The sequence below is a fragment of the Ceratotherium simum genome, chromosome 11 (genome assembly GCF_057802395.1).
Source record: "Ceratotherium simum simum isolate JZ-2026a chromosome 11, ASM5780239v1, whole genome shotgun sequence".
NCBI lineage: Eukaryota > Metazoa > Chordata > Mammalia > Perissodactyla > Rhinocerotidae > Ceratotherium > Ceratotherium simum.
In genome coordinates, this window is record NC_141910.1 from 55,257,944 (window position 1) to 55,278,899 (window position 20,956).

Below are 20,956 nucleotides of genomic sequence, written 5' to 3' on the forward strand. Positions count from 1 at the left end.
GAGAGAGAGAGGGAAAGAGACCTCCTCTCCGGGGCTGAGGATTCCGAGGCCTTTAGTGCTGGGGCTGGTTTCCGCTTCAGAGCCAGGAGATGAAGTAGGGGCTGTTTTTTCCGTTTTTGCCCCCCCTTCCCCCAGCCCCCGCTACTGTGAGCCAGCTTTAGTGACCTTCCTGCTTTGGACCCAAGCTCGATACTCTTGGCTTCAGACAAAGGCGTTCTGGCCCAGGTGAGAGGAAGGCTCGCTCTCCCGACCTCCCGCAGGAAGCTCGGGAAGGCGTAATTAACCCAAACCCACAGCCAGGGGGCAGACTGCGGGTGTGCTGGGCCTGGGAAGGGGTCAGGGAGGTGAAGACCGGGGCGGGAGCCAGGGATGTTCTGGAGGAGTGTGGCTCCCCTCCCGCTTGCGGCTCGGGGAGAGGATAAGGCCGTCCTAGAGACAGAACTGCTGGGGCTTCTGTCCCAGTGAGCCCTCCAGGAACTTTGGGGAAGAGGGCAGGGAATGGTGCCTGAGGGAAGGGGAACAAAGCTAACGTTTATTGAGCACCTACTGTATGCCAAGCCCTGCCCTAGGCACTTAATGTTCCCAATAACCTAAAGATTTTACAATGGCTCTCTGCCTTGATTCAGGCTAGGAAAGGTTCCAGAGGTGACGCAGAGACCGCTGGAATCCAGGTGTTCTAGAGTAAAGGCTGAGCTCAGGGACCTGAGAATGAGGTGGGCAATGGGGGTACAGAAGCAGATATTAATAATAGAACCATAATATTGAAAAGTGCAGGAGGACCTTAGAAATCATTTCCAGCAACTTTATTTTGTAAATGAGGACACTGAGTCTCATAGAGACGAAGTTGCTTTGCCAGAGTCTTGCTCCAGTCGCCCTGTGCCCCACCGCCCCCTAGGGCATCTTTGCTGCGCCTCACACATAGAAACAAATACTCCCTTCCCGCTGCACCTGGTGAGGTTGTGCAGTCTGGCCCCTCCTCAGGGAAGGGAGCTCTGTTGACTGGGAGTGGGGTTGTTTCTAGACCACCCTTCTCCGTGCCTGAGTCAGAGTCAGTGGGCCAGAAACCACAGCCCTGGCTTTTCTGTTGTTCCTTCGGACTTGGGCCTCGAACCCTGCCCCAGTCCTTTCTCTGCTCTGGCCGTGCTCAGACTCCTCAGGGCCAGCACAGTGCCTGGCACATGGTGGGCCATCAGGTTTGATACATGAACAACTGAATGGTTGGAGGACCGCTGTCCCTGTGGCAGGGACCCCCGGCACAAGGTGGGGCCTCTGAGCCACTCCTGTAACTCTGCCGACAGTCCCTTTGTTCTTCCCTCTCCACAGGCAAAGAACAGAAGGAGACCAACATCGAATCCATGAAAATGGAGGCAAGTGTTTTCCTCAATCCCCAGGGGCTCTATGGATCCTGATTCTAGGAGAAGAAAGCCACCGCTCTGACCGACTATGGCGAGTGTGTGTGAAGGGAGCCTGAGGTGGCCCCTGCCCCCTTCTTTACACGCCCCTCTGTGAGGAAGAGAGGAAGTGGTGTGGAGGTTGGAAGTCCCCAAAAAGGCAGCCAGCTGGTCCCCCTCCGAGACCAAGCACCACCCCTTATGGTTTATGTCCATGTGCCCCTCCACCCCACAATCCCTCGCTTCTCCAGCCCAGACAGGGGCTTGCCCAGCACTCGCAGGGTTGACATCTCCCCAGGAGTCAGAGCTCCTGTGTTCGGTTCGAGGTGAGTGCCTCCTCAGTTTCCCCTCCAGGAGGAACAAACCCCGCAGCGGGGCTATCAGTGCCCATCTTAATGCCGGTCTGTCTCTCTGTCGTCTCTCTACCCTAGGGCTCCCGGGGCCGGCTGCGGGGTGGCTTGGGCTGGGAGTCCAGCCTCCGCCAGCGGCCCATGCCGCGGCTCACCTTCCAGGCGGGGGACCCCTACTACATCAGCAAGCGCAAGCGGGACGAGTGGCTGGCACGCTGGAAAAGGGAGGTGAGGTGCCTTCTGCCTGGGCCCCAGCCCATCCCGCAGAACTGGAAACCAGAAGTTAGCTTCAGCCACCCTCTGGGGCTGTTGTCAGGCCCTGGCTGACCCTCAGTCCCCTCAGGTTAACCTCTCGCACTTACAGAGAAGTGCTCATCCCTAGGCAGTGACTGGTTCCTTTGTTCTTGCAGCAGATGTTTACTGAACAGGTACTGTGTTCCAGGCAGTGTACTAGGCTCTGTGCATATATAATTCCTGCCCTCACGGAGTGACATTCTGTTGGGGGAGACGGACAGAAAACAAGTAAACAAGGGGCTGCAATAGAGGATAACAGAGGCCTGCTTTAGGTGGGGTGGCCAGGAGAGGCTTCTTGGAGGAGGTGGCATTTAAGCTGAGACCTACAGGAACAGCAGAGGTGGCTCTGTGAGGAGTGGGGTGGGGAGAATGTTCTAGGCAGAGGAAACAGCACAAACAAGGCCCTGACTTGTTTGGCAAAGTGAGAGACCAGTAAGCCCAGGGCGAAATGAGCAAGGAAGACAGTGAGGCCAGACGAGGCTGGGAGGTAAGCAGGGGTCCAGTCATACAGGGCCTTGCAGGTCCTGGCCAGAAGGTGGTTTAATTCTGCGTACACTGGGAAGCCACTGAAGGTTTCTGTGCAGAGGAATGATTTGATATGGATTAAAAGGGCAGCAATGGAGATAGGACAGGTTCGGGATGTGTTTTAGAGATAGGACCAGTAGGGCTCGCTGATGGATGGGGGGAGGGGAGGGGAACGGAAGGACTCAAGGATGACTCCAGGGGTCTGGCCTGAACACCCGGGTGATGGTTGTGCCACTTCCTCAGATGGGGAGACTAGGGGAGGAACAGGTTTGGGAATCAAGAGTTCAGGTTGAGATGCTGAGGCGCCTAGAGCCTGGGGCGCAGGGAGGTCCTGGCTGCAGATGCAAAGGTGGGAGGACATCAAGAGCAGAACCTGGCATTTAAGTCCGTGGAAACTGATGAGCTCACCCGGGAGAGAGAGGAGGTGAGCAGAGACCAAGTCCCGGGACTGTGTTCACAGAAACCCCAGCCTTTATGGGCCATGTAGACATGAAGAGTGGCAGGCAGCAGGGATTGAGAAGGGGCCTGGGAAGAAGAAGAGCGGGGTCTCAGGAGGTTTTCCAGAGAGAGTGGCCGCCCAGCCATGTGGAAGCTGAATTCATTCGTTGAGGCATGCCCATTGCATCTGAGGACCTGGAGTAGCTGGTGACGTTTCTAGGAGACGCTTCTGTGGGGATGGAGGAGGCTGGGTGGAAGCCAGCCCATGGAGGGCTTCAGCAGTGAGGAGGTGAGGCAGTGGATACCGAAAGACCAAGGAGCGAAGCCAGTCCACGGAGCACGTCTGTGGGGCTGCCCCGCTGTGGGTTTGATTAGTCTAGAGAAGGCGGTGGACTTAGTGGCAGCGGGCAGGGAGCGGAAATGCGTGAATTGCCACCACCTGGGGCTTTTCACATGACTCTCACTGGTCCTTACCCCAGGCCTCCAAAGGAAGGCCTCATCCCAGTTACATTGTGTGAGAGCAGGCTCTAGAGAAAGTTCAGAACAAGGTGGGGGTTTGGCTACTTGATTGTTTCCAGTTCCGTTGGGATCCAGGAAGGCAGAAATTACTCTCCTGGAAGAGCCTGGGAAAGGGGGCAGCCTGTCTCAGGTCTGGGAGAAGACAGGCTCTTATGAAGTGTAGTCTTTGCGATGGAAATTCAAGGACTGGGGCTGTTCTCTCCATCTGGTCAGTCGCCCCACTCCTCACCGCCTGGAACGGTGGCCTGGAGGGGCTTTGCTTTTTAGCCCTTTGTTATGCGTGGTGCTATTTCTGCTCTCCCTTAGCCCTGGGGCCAGAAGCTTAGACTTTTAGACCTGGAAGATCTAGAATTTCTGTGGTCCTCAAACTGTGCTCTCTTGAAGAAGCAGTATGGAGGCCTGCCCTCAGTTGCAATAAAAAAGGGGGTCTTTTCTCAACTCATAGGGAAAATTAAGATACTAGAGGCATTTTCTCGATTTTAAGTTTTCTACTAAAATTTAAAAAGACTTTTTTATTATGAACCTTTTCTGATTTACACAGAAGTAGAGAGAGTAATAAAATGAACTCCCATGTACCTATCACCAAGCTTCAACAATCACCAAAAGCTTTTCTAGAAAATCTTTTTTTTTTTTTTTTTTTGGTGAGGAAGATTAGCCCTGAGCTAACCTCTGTTGCCAATCGTGCTCTTTTTGCTGAGGAAGATTGGCCTTGGGCTAACATCCATGCCCATCTTCCTCTATTTTATATGTGGGACGCCTGCCACAGCATGAGTTGTTAAGCGGTATGTAGGTCTGCACCCGGGATCCGAACCCATGAGCCCCTGGCCGCCGAAGTGGAGCACAGTGAACTTAACCACTACACCACCACGCCAGCCCTCTAGAAAATCTTAAACCTTTGGCATCTGCTTCCCCACCCTCAACCAATAAAGGTAATCAATAAGCATTAACAGAAAATCCTTAAAAGTTGACTTAGTTTAAAATATTTCAGGTATGTGTGACTTGAGATGTAGAGACCTGCAAACAAAATATTTTTTCTGCTAGTAAGATTGTTCCTTATTCATATGACATAACTAAAGATGTCTGTGGAGAATCCCATGGAGAATTCCATGACTTCCCATACAAGTGCTAGCACTACCGAGGCCCTCATTTCAGACTAGGGAACCGAGGCCGCAGAGTTATGAGTTGGCAAGCTCACGCAGCAACCAGGGAGTGGGGCTGGAAGGAATTAGAATTGAGGCTTCCTGCTGCGTGTGGGCCCAGCCCCGAATACCACACTTGCCCCTCTTGGGCTCTGCCGGGCTAGAGGAGGGCCAGCTGTAGGGAACAGGAGTCTTGGGGAAACACAGGTAGCTTTCAAGACTCCCAGGGCCCCCTCAGACTAAAGAGGAGTGACTGTGGCCATCAGCCGTGTTTTCTAAGTGGCTTACCAGGGGTAAAGAAATCCTTCCTTTCGCAGTCACATCCTAGTTCTCTGGCGTTTGACCGTTTCTTCTGAAACTGCCTCCCTAGGCCTTCCTGGCCTTGTCCCTGAGATTCTGGCCCCTGTCCTCCATCTCCCCAGCATCCTCCCGTCCCTTCACTGTGGCATCCCCAGATCTCTGCCCACTCCCCTTGGCCAGCCTCCTTCCCCTAAGTCCTCATAGATCCTCCTTCCTGCCCTCCTGCCGACCACAGCTGTTTCCCGGGCAGTGTCAGCGAAGCTCCGGCCAGCATTTCCTAACCCCAGAATGTGACTCCTGCTCTTCAGAAGTTCCTGCAGGGCACCATTATTGAGCTGACTACCAGAACCCTCCATGTCTGAGCACTGTGTGAGATGCTGGGGCTTCTGGAGCCTAGAGGACACCTGGTATCCAGGATAGGATGAGGGTTTGGGCTGTCAGGAAGAGCATCACCCCGAGGGGCTTAGACTAATTCTGCCTGGGGTCATCCACACATCAGCAAGGGGTGGCTTTGGCTTTAAAAGGGTAAGTGGAATTGAGGGAAGGGGGAGAAAGGGCGTTGCAGAAAGAGGTGCACAGCACGTGCAAAGGTTCTGAGGTACAAGACAGCGTGGCCTTCTCAGGAATGGAAGTTCATTGTGGAGCACAGGGTGCAGGTGGTGACGGGGCCCGAGAGCAGCAGGAATGTGGCTGGGAAGGTGGGCGGGGCCGAAGCAGGGTCTAGGGCGTGTGTGCCCTGCTGTGGGGCTTCCACCAGACCCTGGTCTGCACCTGCCCCTTCCCTGGCCCACATGCCCCACCTGTGGGGTCTTCTTCCCTCAGAATATCCCCCTCAGCTTAATTTCCTTTTCCCATGACCACCTTGTCAGTCAGTCCAAAGTTATTGAGTGAGGTCTGCTCTTTACTTTTCTGTCCATCCAAGACTACCTACCTCCCCAGGCTTTCCCCTCCAAAAAACAATGTAAGAAGACTTAGGATATTACAAAATGAATGAAATTTAAAATAAGTGGATAAGGAAAATGGGGCATTTCCTCCTTCCCTGAGGGTGAAGTGGGAATTCCTGCTGGAGCTAGGAAGCTGTCTTCTGTCTGTCCCATCTCCTATTCTCTGCATCTCTTTACTAATCCTTTTAAGAATTAAACTCTGCTTTAATCATGACCAGGCCCTGCTATAGAACCTACAATGGCTCCCCATTGTCTCCCCCATCATGTCAGAAATCCTCTGGCTGTTTCTCAAGGCTTCAGCCCTCCCTGTGACCTCCACAATCGCCCCGCCCCACCTCACTACCATTCTCTAATAGGAAGGTTCCCTATGAGGCAACAGTCTCCCTGGTTTACTTGCCATGGCCCTTCTTTCCTCCCTGCCTTTGTTCCTACTGTGCTTTCCCCTATCCATTCTTCAGGATTGAGTCCAAGAGCTGCCGCCTCTTCCAGGAAGCTCTCCAGGATTTCTCCAGTCCACACTGACCTCTTCCCTTCTCTGCACCCCTGTAGCCCTTACTGTTAATATTGTTGGATTTAGCACTCAATTATAGTTCATAGAGTATTTTTCACTCACATTTTTACATGTTAATTATGTCTTCCCCCATCTTGCTACCTGGTATTTGGCAGGGAAAACAGGCTCAATGAATACCTGTTGGTTGGCTAAGCAGTTGGGAAGTTGGCAAATGTAGGACCCCTGTCAGGGAGCTCGGACCCTTGGATTTCTGCCTTGAGGACCCAAGCCCGTGGTTTCCAGGTGGTTTTTCTAGGGGTGCTGACAGGTGTACCTGGAGAATAGCACGGGACCAGGGGACTGGTGTCGGTAGGCTCCCACGGGTAAGGTGGTGCCCCGAGTCTTCACCCTGCACTCCTGCTGTTCCTCCTGGGCCTCCGCTGTGCTCGAGCTGAGGAGAACCTTCCTCCACCTGGCAGAGCTGGCCCGGGCCGGGTTGGGTGGGGGGCTGGGGTGAGGCAGTTCCTCCTCCTGAAGGAAGGCTAGTCCAGGGCTCCTCTTTCTACTAATTATCATGACAAAACGACCCTGAGGGAGCGCTTTGGGTTTAGGTAGGGCTTCTCGTGTTAGTTCATTAGTTCTCCCCATGGCGAGGCAGAAGGGGTGCAGAGGCCCGGTCAAGCAGCTGGAGCAGTCGTCCAGCCAGGGGGCCTGTGGACTCCCAGTTTGTATCACTGCTTATCGTTTCAGGACTCACTTATAGCCGGGTAATGTTATGGCTCTCTGATGAATCTCTTCACCCCAACCCGAGTCTTAATTACTTCAAGGCAAGGGTACAATGTCCTGATGTTCTAGGATCTGCTGTCTTTCCTGGCTTCCAACCTGAAAGGAGGGACTCATGCATCCTTAGGCTTATTTAGATGCTTAATACATATTAAATAGTGATGATAACAAATAATCTGTGACCCAAATATCCTAGTCTTTCCTCCCCTCCCCTCCCCCTCCTACACTCAGGCACAACCCCCCATCCCCTCCCCCCAGGCTGCCCAGCAGGTAGCACAGCCTTCACCTTCTTGAAGGGAAGGGTGCCTTTGGAGGTGAGTTCAAGTGCTCACTCGTCACATGTGGGACCTTAGGCATCACTTAACCTCACCCAGCTGAGGTCCCTCCATGGTGGCTGGATGTGGCTGTACTCTGCTCTCCCAGGCGTCTCATCTCCATGAGGGCAGCACTCACCACTTTGTTTTCTGCCTCTACCCAACCCAAGCTGGTTCAGTGCAGGCACTCTGGGACCTCTGCCCCCAGGGCTGGCATTCATTCGGAAGGGACGGGGTAAAGGTTTGCTGAATGAGTAAATAATTCTAATCTCAGAGTTGTGAGGGTTAATAAGGCAATACGTATTTTTAAAGCTCCTAGCACAGGGCTAGCATATAATAGGAGCTCAATAATTTTTTTAAATGATTTTAAATTACATAAGTATTACACAGATACATTCTTGTTGTAAAAACCCCATCCCTCCCCCACGATGTTAATTCCTCCACCAGAGGTTCCTGATGCTATCCATTTGGTGTATATACGACATGATTTTTTCTGTCCATCGATGTGTGGATGTAAATGTATAATTTTGCTTCACAGTTGCTTTTTTTTCTTCTCCTTTTTTATATAAATGGAACCACACCGTAGTTTCGTTTTACAGCTTGGTTTTTCACTTAGAATAAGTCTGGGCAATCTAGCCACGTAATTACTGTTCTATTCCACCATATGGGCTACGATGATTTTATTTAACTATTCTCTTCTTGGTGGGCACTTGGGTTGTTTACAGTCTGTTACTGCATAAGCACTGCGGCAGTGAACGTCTTTGGTCATGCCTCTTTGTGCCTCTGTGTTTCTCGAAGACAGATACCTAGAAAGAGAAAGTCTGGGTCGAAGGGAATGTGTATTTTGCATTTTATAAAATCTGCCAAATTGCCCTCCAAAAAGGGCAGCACCAGTTTATGCTCCCGTAAACAGGGTATGAGAAGACTTCCACCTTTGCCAACATCAATATTTTGCTAATCTAATGGGTGGGAAAATGGTGTCTTGTTATGATTTTAATTGGCATTTCCCAGATAATAAGTGAGGTTGGACATCTTTTCATATGTTTATTGGCCATTTGTGCTGCCGCTTCTGTGAGCTGAGCAAATGTTGCTTCCTCTTGCTTTATAACCCTGTAGTCTCAACAGACTGTGCTTCCTGTCTGCCCAGGGAAGAGCCGCCTGTGAATGTCCAGAGGGTCATCTCCTGCTGTGCCATATTCCATTTAATAAGCAATCCCTAAGCACCTACTAAGTAGGGGGGCATTGTGCTGGGGGCTTTGGGAATAAGGAGACGAATTAAGTGTGATCTCCTGGGCTTTAGTACAGGAGATATGAGAAATATCAATGCAAAGGAGACCATTAGGGACTAAAACCAAACTATTTGCAAAGTATGTGGGTAGCAGTTTTAGGATATTCTGACCGACAGACATTCCTTGTTTATTCACCATATATAAACTAATGAAAACCTGAACTCTTGCAGGATGGCCTCAAAAATAACATCACGCTTCAGGGAGATGATGCCATTCGGAGCAGGCATGACAAGTATACTTTACCAAAAGGCTGAACACGTGTTAAGGGTGCTCCTGTGACAGCCTGAGTAGTGACTTCCAGGTCTGGCCTTCAGGACAGGGTGTGAAATTGTCATCATAGAGGCTCCCTGTTGCCTCTTAAGTGGATGGGCTGTTTGCACACTGGAGTGTTCACTTCTTATGGGGACACAGAGAGAAAGCTCTTAGAACAATCCTGCTTTTTAGTGGTGAGAAAACAAGTGGCGGGGAGGGCAGCAGTAACCTGCCCAGGGTCCAGCAGCTGGCCACAGCAAAGCCTGAACGAGACAGAAGGGGTTGGATTTTACTGAGCACCTACTTCATGCCAGGCACTGTGCCAAGAGCATTAACGTTCACCACAATCCTAAGACAGGATAAAGTTAATTCACTTATCAGGACCCACAAAATGGAGGCCGCCCCAGTGGCCCAGCCCATGTCACAAATCTAAACCTAAATCAGCCTGCACTTACTGGAAACACAAGGAAACCTAACGTAGACCAATCACAATCCTCCAACTCAGCTTTAGCTAGCTCACCTGACCCTAGAAAAAGGACCTGCTGGCCTTATAAGGAAATGCCCGAGCTCCCAGCCAATCGAGTCCTGTTTCCATGGTGCCTCTTCTAACCCCTGTAGAACTCATTCTTGCCCCAAATCCCTCCGAAAGAGTGCACCACGGTTCATGAGACACTGTACTCCCCCAATCCATGGATTGTTCTCCCTTGGACAAAGGACATCAAACTCGTTACTGAATTGTATTATTTTTGTCATTTGACAGATATATTATCCGCATTTACGATGAGAACTATTTTTATCTCTATTTTACCATTAGGAAACTAAGATTCCCCTAGGTAAGAGCCACATGGATATCTTTGTGGAGAGGTCCAGTGGGCAAAACTGGACTCCAGATCTGATGCTCCTTCTGTTTTGCACCCTAATGACTCAACTAGAACCACGTCTTCCTGGTTTTCAGTCTTGGCCTCTCAAGAAATTAAAGGATGGGGTTAGAAGAGCGGGAGCGGGCTGGCCTAGCCCCCAGCTGGCCGTCTCCTTGCCCCACCTCTGTGGCTGCAGGCGTTCAGCGCTCCGTCTTTGCCAGGCTTGGGTCCTTCACAGCCCTCTGGACCGGCCCCCCATTCCACTCATTTGGTCCTGAGCCCTTGCCCTTGAATTGCTGTTTTCTCACAATCATATGTTTGATGTTGTGAAATTGGATTAAAAGAATGTTGGAATGAGATTCCGGAGCCTGGTTTCTGGTCTCAGCTTCTGTCCCTGATCAATTTGAGGAGGTCTTTCTCCTCTCTGCACTTCAATTTCCTTGTTTGTAATGTGACAGAAATAGACTAGACGACCCCACAGATCCTAAAATTTCATAATTTGGGGGGAGGGGACTGGAATCATCATCTGTGTCTCCCCTTGTCTCCTGTACTACCTTGTACATAAATTCTAAGTTAAATATTTGCGTGAATTCTCAGACTTCACAAATACGTCTCTTCTAGAGGCACATGCGTAAAGTGTCCTTATAAGGATTCTTAAAAAAACATTTTCATAAAATTTGCTTGTTTGGTGCTAGAGTCTAGCTTTCCTTTCTTCTTCGCTACTGTCCTCATTTTCTTCTCTGTCGTTTTACACAACACCTTTCTGGGTCAGAAAGGTAAACCATGGTGCTCATCTTCAGACACCTAGGCCGAGGTGAAGAAGGGGCTTGGTCCATCAGTAAACAGGTGACACGCACATCTTCCCAGGGCGTTTCCTTAGCTCAGGAATTCACATCCCTGCTTCTGGCTTTGGTCACCAGCTACCTAGATCTGCCCCTTACTGCTAATTTTCTTTTCATTAACCGCATATTCAATCATTCATTATTTCAAGGCATTGTCACACTTTAAGCAAATACTGTGGGCACAGGTTTGAAGATAACACCGTATGTGTCTGGGTATCTACTATGTTTCAACATTTTCTAGACGCTAAGGAAACAAATTTAAAGGAAAGTCAGAATCCTACTGTGGATGCCACCTCCCCCAGGAGAGGTAGGCAGGTGAGTGAATAAATTGTGCTATAGCCTGGTGAGGGCTCCTATAGGAATAGGAGGCAAGGGGCCACGGGAGCAAGTAGGCTGCCCCCAGAATTCAGGGCAGACTTGCCAAGGAAGAGACATGGGGCAAGCCCTCCTCCACTGGGACAGGAGTCTGCCTGATGGGGACAGTGGGGGAAGGGCATTGAGTGGGATCCTAAGGTAGGTGGTTCAAGAAATCCTCTGAGAGTTTGGAGTCTAGAGCTCCTCAAGATTTCTTGCATATTTAGTTCAATTTTCAGAAGCATTCTCATAGCACTTTCTATGAGGCAGACAAAGGAGAAGATGGAGTGGTTCTCTGCTTTGCTTTAAAGACCAGACCATTTGTCAAGGTGGCTCCAGGGATGTTCAGAGGCATTTCAGGGAAAGGAACCAGTGAGGGCAAAGAGAAGGAGGCATGAAGCTTCTGGTCGTTTAGGGAACAGCAAGAGATCTGGTAACTAGGGTGTGGGAGTTGGGGAGGAAGTGTAAAAAGAGAGAAAATTACAAAGGAAGATGGTCAGATCAGTGGCCTTCCTGTCATAGTGAGACATTTAGGCTTCATTATGCAGTAGGGAGCAGGAATGTCAGAACTGGATGTGTATTTTAGGAAGATATCTCCCCCGCAGCATTGTAAGGGGGCCCAGAGAGGGGAAGTTTAGAAGCAGGACCAGTTGGGAGGGTATTACATTTGGTTTTGACTGAGGGTCTAGGTAATGGGAAGCAGACTTGGTAGAACTTGTGTCTGGCTAGAGGGAATGGAGAAACCTGCCTGGTATCTGGGGGCCTTGGGTTGGGCATTATCTGAGCTAGAGAATCCTGGAGGAAGAGCAGGTTTGGGGCAGGTGGTGTGGACTTTTCATTTTCTTAAGGATGTATTTTGATGAGCAGAAGCCTTTAATTTGAATAAAGTCCAATTTATCCGTTTTTTTCCTATTTTGGTGTGTGTGTGTGTATGTGTGAATTTTACCATTTTTCTGACTTGCCATCCTTTAATAACAATTCTTCACAGATGCCATGACTCTTCCCCTATTCCTCTTGAGTCAATGAATGGTGGGCAGTATAAATATTTTAATTTTTCACTTCTAACTCAAATGGCTTAAACAAAAATAGGGACAAAACAGATCAGTCTCCTGTATATTTGAATCTAGATGCTGTCTAAAAGGCAACTTTGTGGGGCAAACAAACAACAAAAATTGAGCTGGACTTGGCTTTATACATAACAAAGATGCTATTAGAATTCAGAGTTTCTTAAAGGGTGTGTGTGTGTATTACTCCATCAGAATCACCTGGGCAGTGCATTAAAAAGGTACATTCCTGGGCCCCATTCGGAACCTATGGAGGCAGAATCTCTGGTGGGTTCCTGAGAAATCTGATTTTCTAGCCAGGTCCCCAGAGGATTCTGGGGCTTGTGCAAGTTTGAGAACCACCAAGCTTCAGATGATTCAAAGTAAACCAAATCTGGCACAGAAGAGATTCCCAAAAAGATGCATTTATTGTATTACCTACCACCCTGTCACCCACATGGGGGGGTTCGCTGCACGTAAGGATCACCTGGGAGTTTTGTTTTGACTACCACTGCCTGGGCCACTCCTCTGGACTCACTGCATCTGGAATTCAGTGATGGCCCTGGCCCAGGTAGTTTCTAAAGCTCTCCAGGTGACTCTGATGGACAGCTGGGCCTGAGACTCTCTAATCTTGAATAATGAGCTGAGGAAGTATGGGCTCTAATGCAGGCAGAGCTAGAGAACCAACCGTTTCCAAACATCAGTGGCGGGGTGGGGGGAGAGCGGAAAGGACTTGGTACAGGAATTCAAATTTTTCCTTTGGGATGGAGATGGTAGGCGGTCCTGCTGTCTTCAGCAATAGTTTACCGCAATGCTTGTCTGCTGGGCTCCTCCTGGGTCTCCTCTTTGGACCCTGAAACTTGAGAGGGTCTGCATGCCTGAATCTGAATGGTGGTCCCTGAGGCCCCTCCCTTTGAGCCCCTGAGCCTGGAGAAGGGGTGGGGGAGGGAAGGGGAAAGCTGCCCAGGCCCTTTGGATTTACCAGCTTCCCTTTGACCCACACCCCCCAGGTATAAAATTAACACTTCTCTCCAGGGTCCGGTTTCTAAAGCAAAGTGACAACATCAGCATGTCCTCAAGCAAACTTGTCATAAGGTTCTTTCCACCTCTCAGATGTTACGGCCTCCTGACTTCCTTTGATCTTATCTGTAATATTCAGCAGATATTTGTGGTCCCATTAGAATGATTAGGAAACTAAGACCCAAAGAAGGTAGGCACTTATTGAAGCCATGATCCCTGCTTGGGCCGAGACCTCACATCCTGTTCCTTCTGTTGATTTTCCTCATAAGAGGCAGGTGAGGTCTGGGGACCTGCAGCACTGCCACCCCCACCCCTGCTCCCGGCCCAGACCCCGATCTCTACTCACTCACGGGTGGAGCTGTGCACCCGCAGCAGCTCCTGGTTGGGGATGAAAGTGATAGGAGGGGAGAGTTGGGTTTGTGGAGGAGCCTTCCCGTTACGGACAGGCCTGGAGCTGTAGGGAAAGGGAAGGCAGATGGGCACAGTGAGGAAAGAGGCAGCAGCTGAAGCTCCAGAAGCCTAATGGCAGGTTGGGCGAGTTGGGCCTTCCAAGCATACACTGCCAGGGAGGGGTAGCTGTGACTGGGAGAGAATGAGGGAGCCTCGGAGGAGTGAGGCCTGCTTGGGTTAAGAGGCGGGGAGAGATGGAGGTGGGAGGGGATCAGTGAGAGGGTGCCTCCCCTACCCTGCATGTTACTCTCTGGATCAGAAGAATTTTTCTGAGCGGGTCCCCCTCCTTAACAGATATGCATACAGCTCTGTTGTCCTTCTCGGTCTTCCCCTTCATCTGCCAGGATGCTAATGCAATTGCAGATACCCCCAGAGATCTGGCCATTCCTGTCTGAGAAACCTGGGAGGTGGTGCCTAGTCCTAGTTCACCCTCGAATCCTCCCTTGAGCCTTCCTGCCTTTACTGATCCCGGCCTCCTTGGATTTCCTTCAGCACATGGAGAAAGCATCTCTACCACATAATTTGCCATCTAATTGCATGCTGTCTTGAATGAGGGCTGTGGTTTCATGTGTGGTGGGTCTTGGGCAGACAATTAGGCTGTGAGTAAGAGGGTGGAGGCCATCTCCTCCACCTCCTCAGTGTCCTCCCCCGGCCTAGCTCTTGCAGGTGCTCAGGACACTAGTGCTCCTGGATCCTAGTGTTTAGGTGTGTTTCAGGCAGGCTCAGAGGTTGGCTCCAGCATAAAGCACAGCCTCCTTACGTGTTCTAAAACTGTACTGGCAAGGGGGTGGAGTGCCCCTCCCCACAGCGTCTGTCTAAATGCTGCACCTCTCTCAGGCCAGGTTTGGGGTGATGGCACAGAGCCCAACCAGGCCAGCATGCTGTAGGTTGCCATGGTGACCCTTTTGCTTTCCTTCCGAAGGAGGATGGATTTCTCTTTCAGCCCAAATCATCTGCCTGGGCTGTCACCATTCTGTACACTCTGGGAACCAGACTGCCCAGCCCCACTGCCTTCTCCTTTCTGCCATAGGGGACAGTTTGTTGAAAGGCTCGGTTTTAAGTCACGATCTAGTATCAGACAATACCATGTTCTGGCTTGAAAGGGGAGCAGGAGGGACAGGCCCAGGAAACAGGGCAGCTCACCTGCATGTGCGCACTGAGGGAGCTTACCTGTGGATCTCCTTCTACCTACCTCTCCCCTCTCCAGACCATTTCCTCTTCAATTAATGGCTCTGACCCTTTGGGTGGGCTCAGTCCCCTCTAGGCCTCAGTTTCCTCATTTGTAACAGGGACAGCCAGGACCATTAGTGGTTTCTGTACCTGGCTAGTATCAGAATTACGTAGGGAGATTTTAATAGATTCCTGGGCACTACCCCAAGCCTGCTGATCTCCACAGTAGGGCCCAAGAATTTGTATTTTTAAAAACCTCCTTGGGGGGCTGGTCTGGTGGTGTAGTGGTTAAGTTCCCATGCTCTACTTCGGTAGCCCAGGGTTTGCGGGTTCGGAGACCGGGCACGGACCTACGCACTGCTTGTCAAGCCATGCTGTGGCAGGCATCCCACATGTAAAGTAGAGGAAGATGGGCATGGATATTAGCTCAGGGCCAGTCTTCCACAGCAAAAAGAGGAGGATTGGCAACAGATGTTAGCTCAGGGCTAATCTTCCTCACCAAGGAAAAAAACACCTCCTTGGGTGATCCTGATACAATTAAACCCAAGTGAGTTTGGGATTCTCTTGGCAAGATGATCTGGGAGGCCTTCATGGAAAGAAAGGGAAGCTCTGCCAGGCTGAGGACTGACTGGCCTTTCTGGGTTCCCAGGAGCTTCTGAAGAGTACCCTGCAGGTTACCTTATCAGGAAGCCAGTTTTTCCTGGTCATGCTGGCTAAACCAAGACCAGGCCCCACCTTTTCCCCACAGGAGACGCCAGGAGAGAGAGAATGAGAGGAAGGGGGGATGTTGCCATAACAACCAGCTCCAGGCAGAGGCCTCCCTTCCAGGGGCTGGTACTTCACCCCAGTAATGGTGGTTTCCATGGAGATGGGTTACTGAGGGACAGGGGGAACATTTGCCCCACTTAGAGCATTAGTCAGGAGCTGCCAGAAGGCAGAACATCTCTAGGTGGAAGCCTTGGACCCCTGTCAATTTCGGGTCCCCCCCACCGTGGCCTCTGCTCTCTGGGTGCAGGTCTGACACTTTCTCCCAGCTTAGTTGCTCTCTCTGCGACTGGTCTCCCTAGCAACAAGTCCTGGTAACTCCTTGCTCTTGGCTCCGTGGCTATTTTTAGCTTCACTGCCAGCAGCCCAGTCCTGGTCATTTGCTTGCAACCTCCATATGGATTGCAGGGGAATAGAAAAACAAAGATTCCCAGCCTCTTTGGGGAGTAGACCTGGATCTCTTAGCACCATAGAATTTTGCTATGGAAAGTATCTGTCCACAACCAGGAACTTGGGCAGTGGATTCCGGATGACGCTCCTGAGACAATGTTGAATTCCATTCAACAAACACTGTTTTCATCCTCTACTTTGTGCAAGGAGTTCTGATCCACACTGCTTCCATATGAAGCTGAGTAAGAGCCAGTTCTTGCCCTCTAAGAATTCTTAATCTTGTGGAGGAGAAAGATGAGTACACAATCACCTTAGTACAGGCAAAGATTGGCAGGTGCTAAGAGGGGATTACAAAGTGCTCTGGGAGTATGGAGAGGGGAGGAAGGGGGAAGGGGGGGCAGGGTTATTTTTCAGTGGGGGAAGATAAGGGTGAGGGGCCAGAGCAGCACTGTCCAATAGAACTTTCTGCAGTGATAGAAATGTTCTATAATCTGTGCCATCCAATACAGTAGCCCCTAGCCACATGTGGCTCTTGGACACTTGGAATGTGGCTAGTGCAACTGAAGAACTGCATTTTAATTTTTATTTAATTTTAATTAAATAGCTGCATGCGGCCAGTGGCTCCCTTACTGGACAGTTCAGGTCTAGAGAAACCTTCATGGTGGAGGTAACTGGTAAACTTGGCGTAGAAGGATGTGTAGGATTTTGGCTGTGGAAGTTGAAGGGGAGGGGCAAGGAAAGCATGAGCAAAGGCACAGAGGCAGGGAAAAAGCCTATTTGGGGAAGAGCAAGTAGGAGGGTGGGCTGCATGATGTAACACTGAGGCCTCCAGGTTGCGGGGGCCTTGAATGCCACGCAAAGAGCATTGACTGTAATCAGCAGGTAGTCAGAGATCTATTACGTAGCATTGAGGCTTTAGAGCTGTGGGTGGGAGGAGGACAGGATCAGACTAGACATCCATCTTGATCTCCTGGCCTTTTGTCTGGATAAGGTCTCCCTGGCCTTGGGGTCAGTGGGAATGTTTGTGTGGCTTCCAATGTGTTGCTTTGCAGATGGCTTCACAGGGCTCGTGGCTTCTCTGATTTGAGTAAAGGGACTCAGGTGATAAATGTCCTCTTTGATGGAGGCAACACAGCCTCCCCTACAGCTTGCCAGCACTGGATTCTATGACAAAGCATGCCACAGAATGCTGACCTGAGTTAAAGCAGTTAAGTAGGTGTGGCCTTCCCACCTGGACCTGCAGGAGTCTCTGCTCTTTGGTGGGGATTGTGGCCTAGTGTCTCGTCTCAGTTCTGTGAGCAGGAAAGTCAGATTAACTGCACTTCTGATCAAGCTCTTCAAAGACACGGGAGTGACGTACACCAGAAAGTTACATTTACTGATTTATAACAGGACATGTCCTTGCCACACAGATCCTAGTAGTTGTCCTGCTGTTTTCTGGCAACTTACTGTTATCAGAGTCACTGGAAAATGTAATTAAAATTAGAAGTTTGCTTGATGAATACAGGATCAGGGCTAAGAGAGTCAGGTGTCCTTAAGGGGTATTTTCATCAGGCTTTGACAGCCTACTGAATCACTGCCACCTGCCTGCCACACAGGAAATGTGCCCTCTCTTTGAGGTCACCCTCCCTTTTGGACCATGCTGGATACTTCCTCTCCAACGCATCTTTTAGGCTCTTGACATCCACCATATCTTCTTTTCATCCAGGAGTTCCTCCTTTCAACATACTTTTATAACGTTTCCAAGAACCTGGCTTGTTTTACATGACCCTGCTATTTTAGGTTGACTATCTTTATCTCAATCAAAAGACCTATCTCAGTGACTACCACTGGGAGGGTTACTGTGGAAGGTGCAGGACATAAGTGACCTGAGGATCCTCAAAGGCAGCCCTGGTTTTTTCTTGACCTTTTACTCAAGTCACCTCTTGCCCTAGATCTTGGGGCATCTTCTGCTTTGGGGTCTGTCTCTGTCCACTGAGCACAAAGAAGATACTAACTGCTGAGTGACTCATAGTATAGACAAGGCTAACCTTTCCTGTCTGCATAGTTGCAGGAGAGGGACAGTGCCCTAGGTTGGTGAGGGGACACCTTTGAGTTTGGGCTTCCTTATGCTGCTTAAGTTGCGAGCTGTTTGGAAGAGGTAAGATTTGAGTTTAATTTTAAAGGATGAGAATAAGGAAGTCTGGCAGCTAGAGGGGAGAGGCTTCTTTATAAGTAGGCCAAGAGAAAGTGAAACTGATTGTCCTGGTCTGTTCTAACTGTCTGAGTCCTGCTGCATGCACAGGCATCATTACTTACTGTCTGAAGAACTCCCACGGCCACAGAGTGTAGTGTCTGAGGTGTTCAGCCATGTAATAATGGAAAGGAGATGTCATAGAGGGGATAGAGTGTTTCTGAAAAGAGCTGGCCAAGCTAGATCAGAAACTTCATTTTGAGAGGAGGCTTGGGGTGAGGTCTAAAATGGCCTGTTGACAGGGCCTGGATCTGAGGCATGAGTGAGAGAAGCTAAGCCAGTCGTATTACATTCCTTAAAGGGTGGGAGCAGGCAAGAGGTATAAATTCAGGGCTTCTCATCCCTGCTTGGGGATCACCTGAAAAAATTGTACAAGCTGATACCTTGATTGGGTTGATAGATGGGTTGGAACAGAACAGGGCTTGTGTTTTTTGGAGTGGCTTCTTTTCCTTGCTGTATGGATTCTGGGTCTCATTCGGGGTTGGGAGGGAAGTTTGTATTCCTCAAGTTTTACTTGGAGAAAGCTCTCTGATTTGAGTTCTCCTCCCTCCGCAGGGCTTGCTTGCTCTGATGGCCCCGGGAAGGGTGCTGAGCCCCAGGAGGGATGGTGGGCTCTCCTTCCTCATTATACCAGCACCTGTTCCAGCTGGTATGTTCCAGCTGACTGTGCCTGGAAGCCAGGCACCTGGGCGTTATCTCCTTAAGAGATGCTGGTATTCCAGGGCCTGGGTGGGCAAATATCAGTAGTTTTGTTTTGCAAATGAGAAAACAGATTTCTTGGGGTTAAGAGACTTGTTTAAGGTCATGGTGAAGGAACCAGAACCCAAGTCCAGATCTTCTGACAAGTGCCACTGGCCAAACAGCCTTCCACTGCTGGGAGCATTGACCTTCATTCAGTTCCTCTGCTCTTCCTTCTAATTCAGCATGCAAACCGAAACCAGGCTAATCTTCCCCAAATACCCATTCCTCTCGTCTTGTCAGAAAACCTGCGGTTATTCTTCCCTGCTGTAGGGTATATCCACTGGCATCTTTCTCTGCACCCTTTAGCTTTAGTGGTACTGGAGGGTGGGCGGTGGAGGTGGGCAAGGGTTGTCCTCCTTCCCCAGCCTAACATCTCTTATTTCCTACCTATCCGCCCTCATTCCAAATCTGATTCATCTTCCAGGCCCCCTCTGCTCTGCACTGACCTCCTTCACCTCATTTATCATTCATACTACCCATCTTTTGTTGGCTTCTAAGCTGTCCTGGCCCATTGGGCTTGGTATTTGTGGTATAGTTATCTTTACAGATGTTTGTTTTTCAATGACCTTTTCATATCTCTCCAAGTCTAGTTGACTCTGTCAACTCCTTGAGGGCAGGGCCAACAGTGTCTGCTTCTTTATCTGATGTGGGTGGAGAGTGTGTGTGTGTGTGTGTCCGTCCTCCTTGGGGGAAGGGGCCTCAGCTCAGGAGGAGGGACCTTGAAATGGTTGAGGCTGCACCTGGAGGCTCCACCTGGAGGCTGGAGGAATGTAGTCTTCTTGAGCTGCAGATGTTTGTGCCTGGGAATGAAGGAATTGCTGTACTTTTGAACTAGCCCCCCCCCCCCACGCACCTTGCAAACAGGAAAATGAGACCACCAAGGCAAAACCGGAGTGACCTAGGGGACCTAGGGACTTGGCCAGGAAAAGGTTTTCAAAGCCTGAGCTCCTCCAGCCAGTGTTCTAAGGCGCCCCTCTCTATCCACCTGTAGTGTGAGGGGAGAGCCCCCTGCACCAACACGTCTTGTTCTGGAGCGCTCCCAATTTCTGTGCAGGCGCCTTCTGTCCATCTCTGTGTGCTCTGCGTTTTCCTACAGCTTCCTGGGCCTCTCGCTCATCTCTAAGCTTTTTCTTTTTTTTTTTTTTTGGTTGTGCTTCTTAGAGACTCACTTTTAACAACTTTCTCCTGGCTCTCCCCGACTGTCCGAAACCTCGTCTCTTCTTTCGCCTGCGCTCCTGGTTCTCCCAGCGCCCCCAGCTTACCTCCGCAGCTGGAGAGCAGCCCCCTCCCTCCCGGTCCCCTCCTTCCCGGTCCCCTCCTTCCCTTCCTCCGCTGCCCTCGGGCTCCCCGCCTCGCCCCCCGGCTCCGCACGAATCTCGCAGAGTTGGGGGAGAGGGGCGGGGACGGCCTGCCCGGGAGGAGGGGGCGGGCGCCGCCTCCAGCCTGGCCGGGGCGGGGCCCTGGGAACGGGCGGAGGCCCAGCCGCGCCCCCAGGCCCCAGCGCCGGCCCGCGCCCCTCGGACCGGAGGAGAGGGGCTGGCCCACTGCCAGCGTCTGAGAGCCGGCCCCCTCCCCCGGCCCGCTCGCAGCCAACCAGGCACTCCAGCGGGGCCCACGTGACCTGGAGTTCTAGACAAAGAAAATGTTCAATCCCTCCCCCCCACCTCCCCCCTCCCCCTCTCTCTGGCCCCCTCCGCCCCCAGCCCCATCGCCCCCTTCCCCTCCCCCCAGACGGGCAGCTACTTACAGAGCTTCAGGGCCGGGGCTCACACCTGAGCCGGACCACAGAGGGGCTGCACCTGGCCTTATGGGTAGGTTCCTGGACGGAGCCCTGGGGAGACTGGGGGCGGGGAGGCGGCAGGGGCCGGTGGGAGGATCTCTGGGTTTGAGAAGAGTCAAGTATGCCTCCCCGGCCCGCAGGAGCTGGCTCCTCTGCCTGGCTTGAGTTCTGGAGATGCTGAGTTACTGCTGTCCCACCAGTCCCTCTTCAGGAGCCCCAAGCCCCACTCCTCCCTAGCCTCAGGTGGGACCTGGTGGCTCTGGGGCCAGGAACAACAGCC

General features: G+C 51.1%; 1 protein-coding gene across 6 annotated transcripts in view; it reads left to right on the plus strand.

Moving 5' to 3' along the window:
• Positions 1–20,956, plus strand: part of DNMT3A (DNA methyltransferase 3 alpha) — a 100,685-nt gene that overhangs the window by 59,944 nt on the left and 19,785 nt on the right. For 4 of the 6 annotated variants that reach the window (XM_087437051.1, XM_087437052.1, XM_087437053.1 and 1 more), the window contains exons 5-6: positions 1,324–1,367; positions 1,823–1,969. In XM_087437051.1, coding sequence (XP_087293177.1) covers positions 1,324–1,367; positions 1,823–1,969 — 191 coding nt within the window. Of the gene's footprint in view, positions 1–14; positions 226–1,323; positions 1,368–1,822; positions 1,970–20,599; positions 20,708–20,956 lie in introns of those variants that run through there. The other 2 variants (XM_087437055.1, XM_087437056.1) reach the window with 2 other exon arrangements.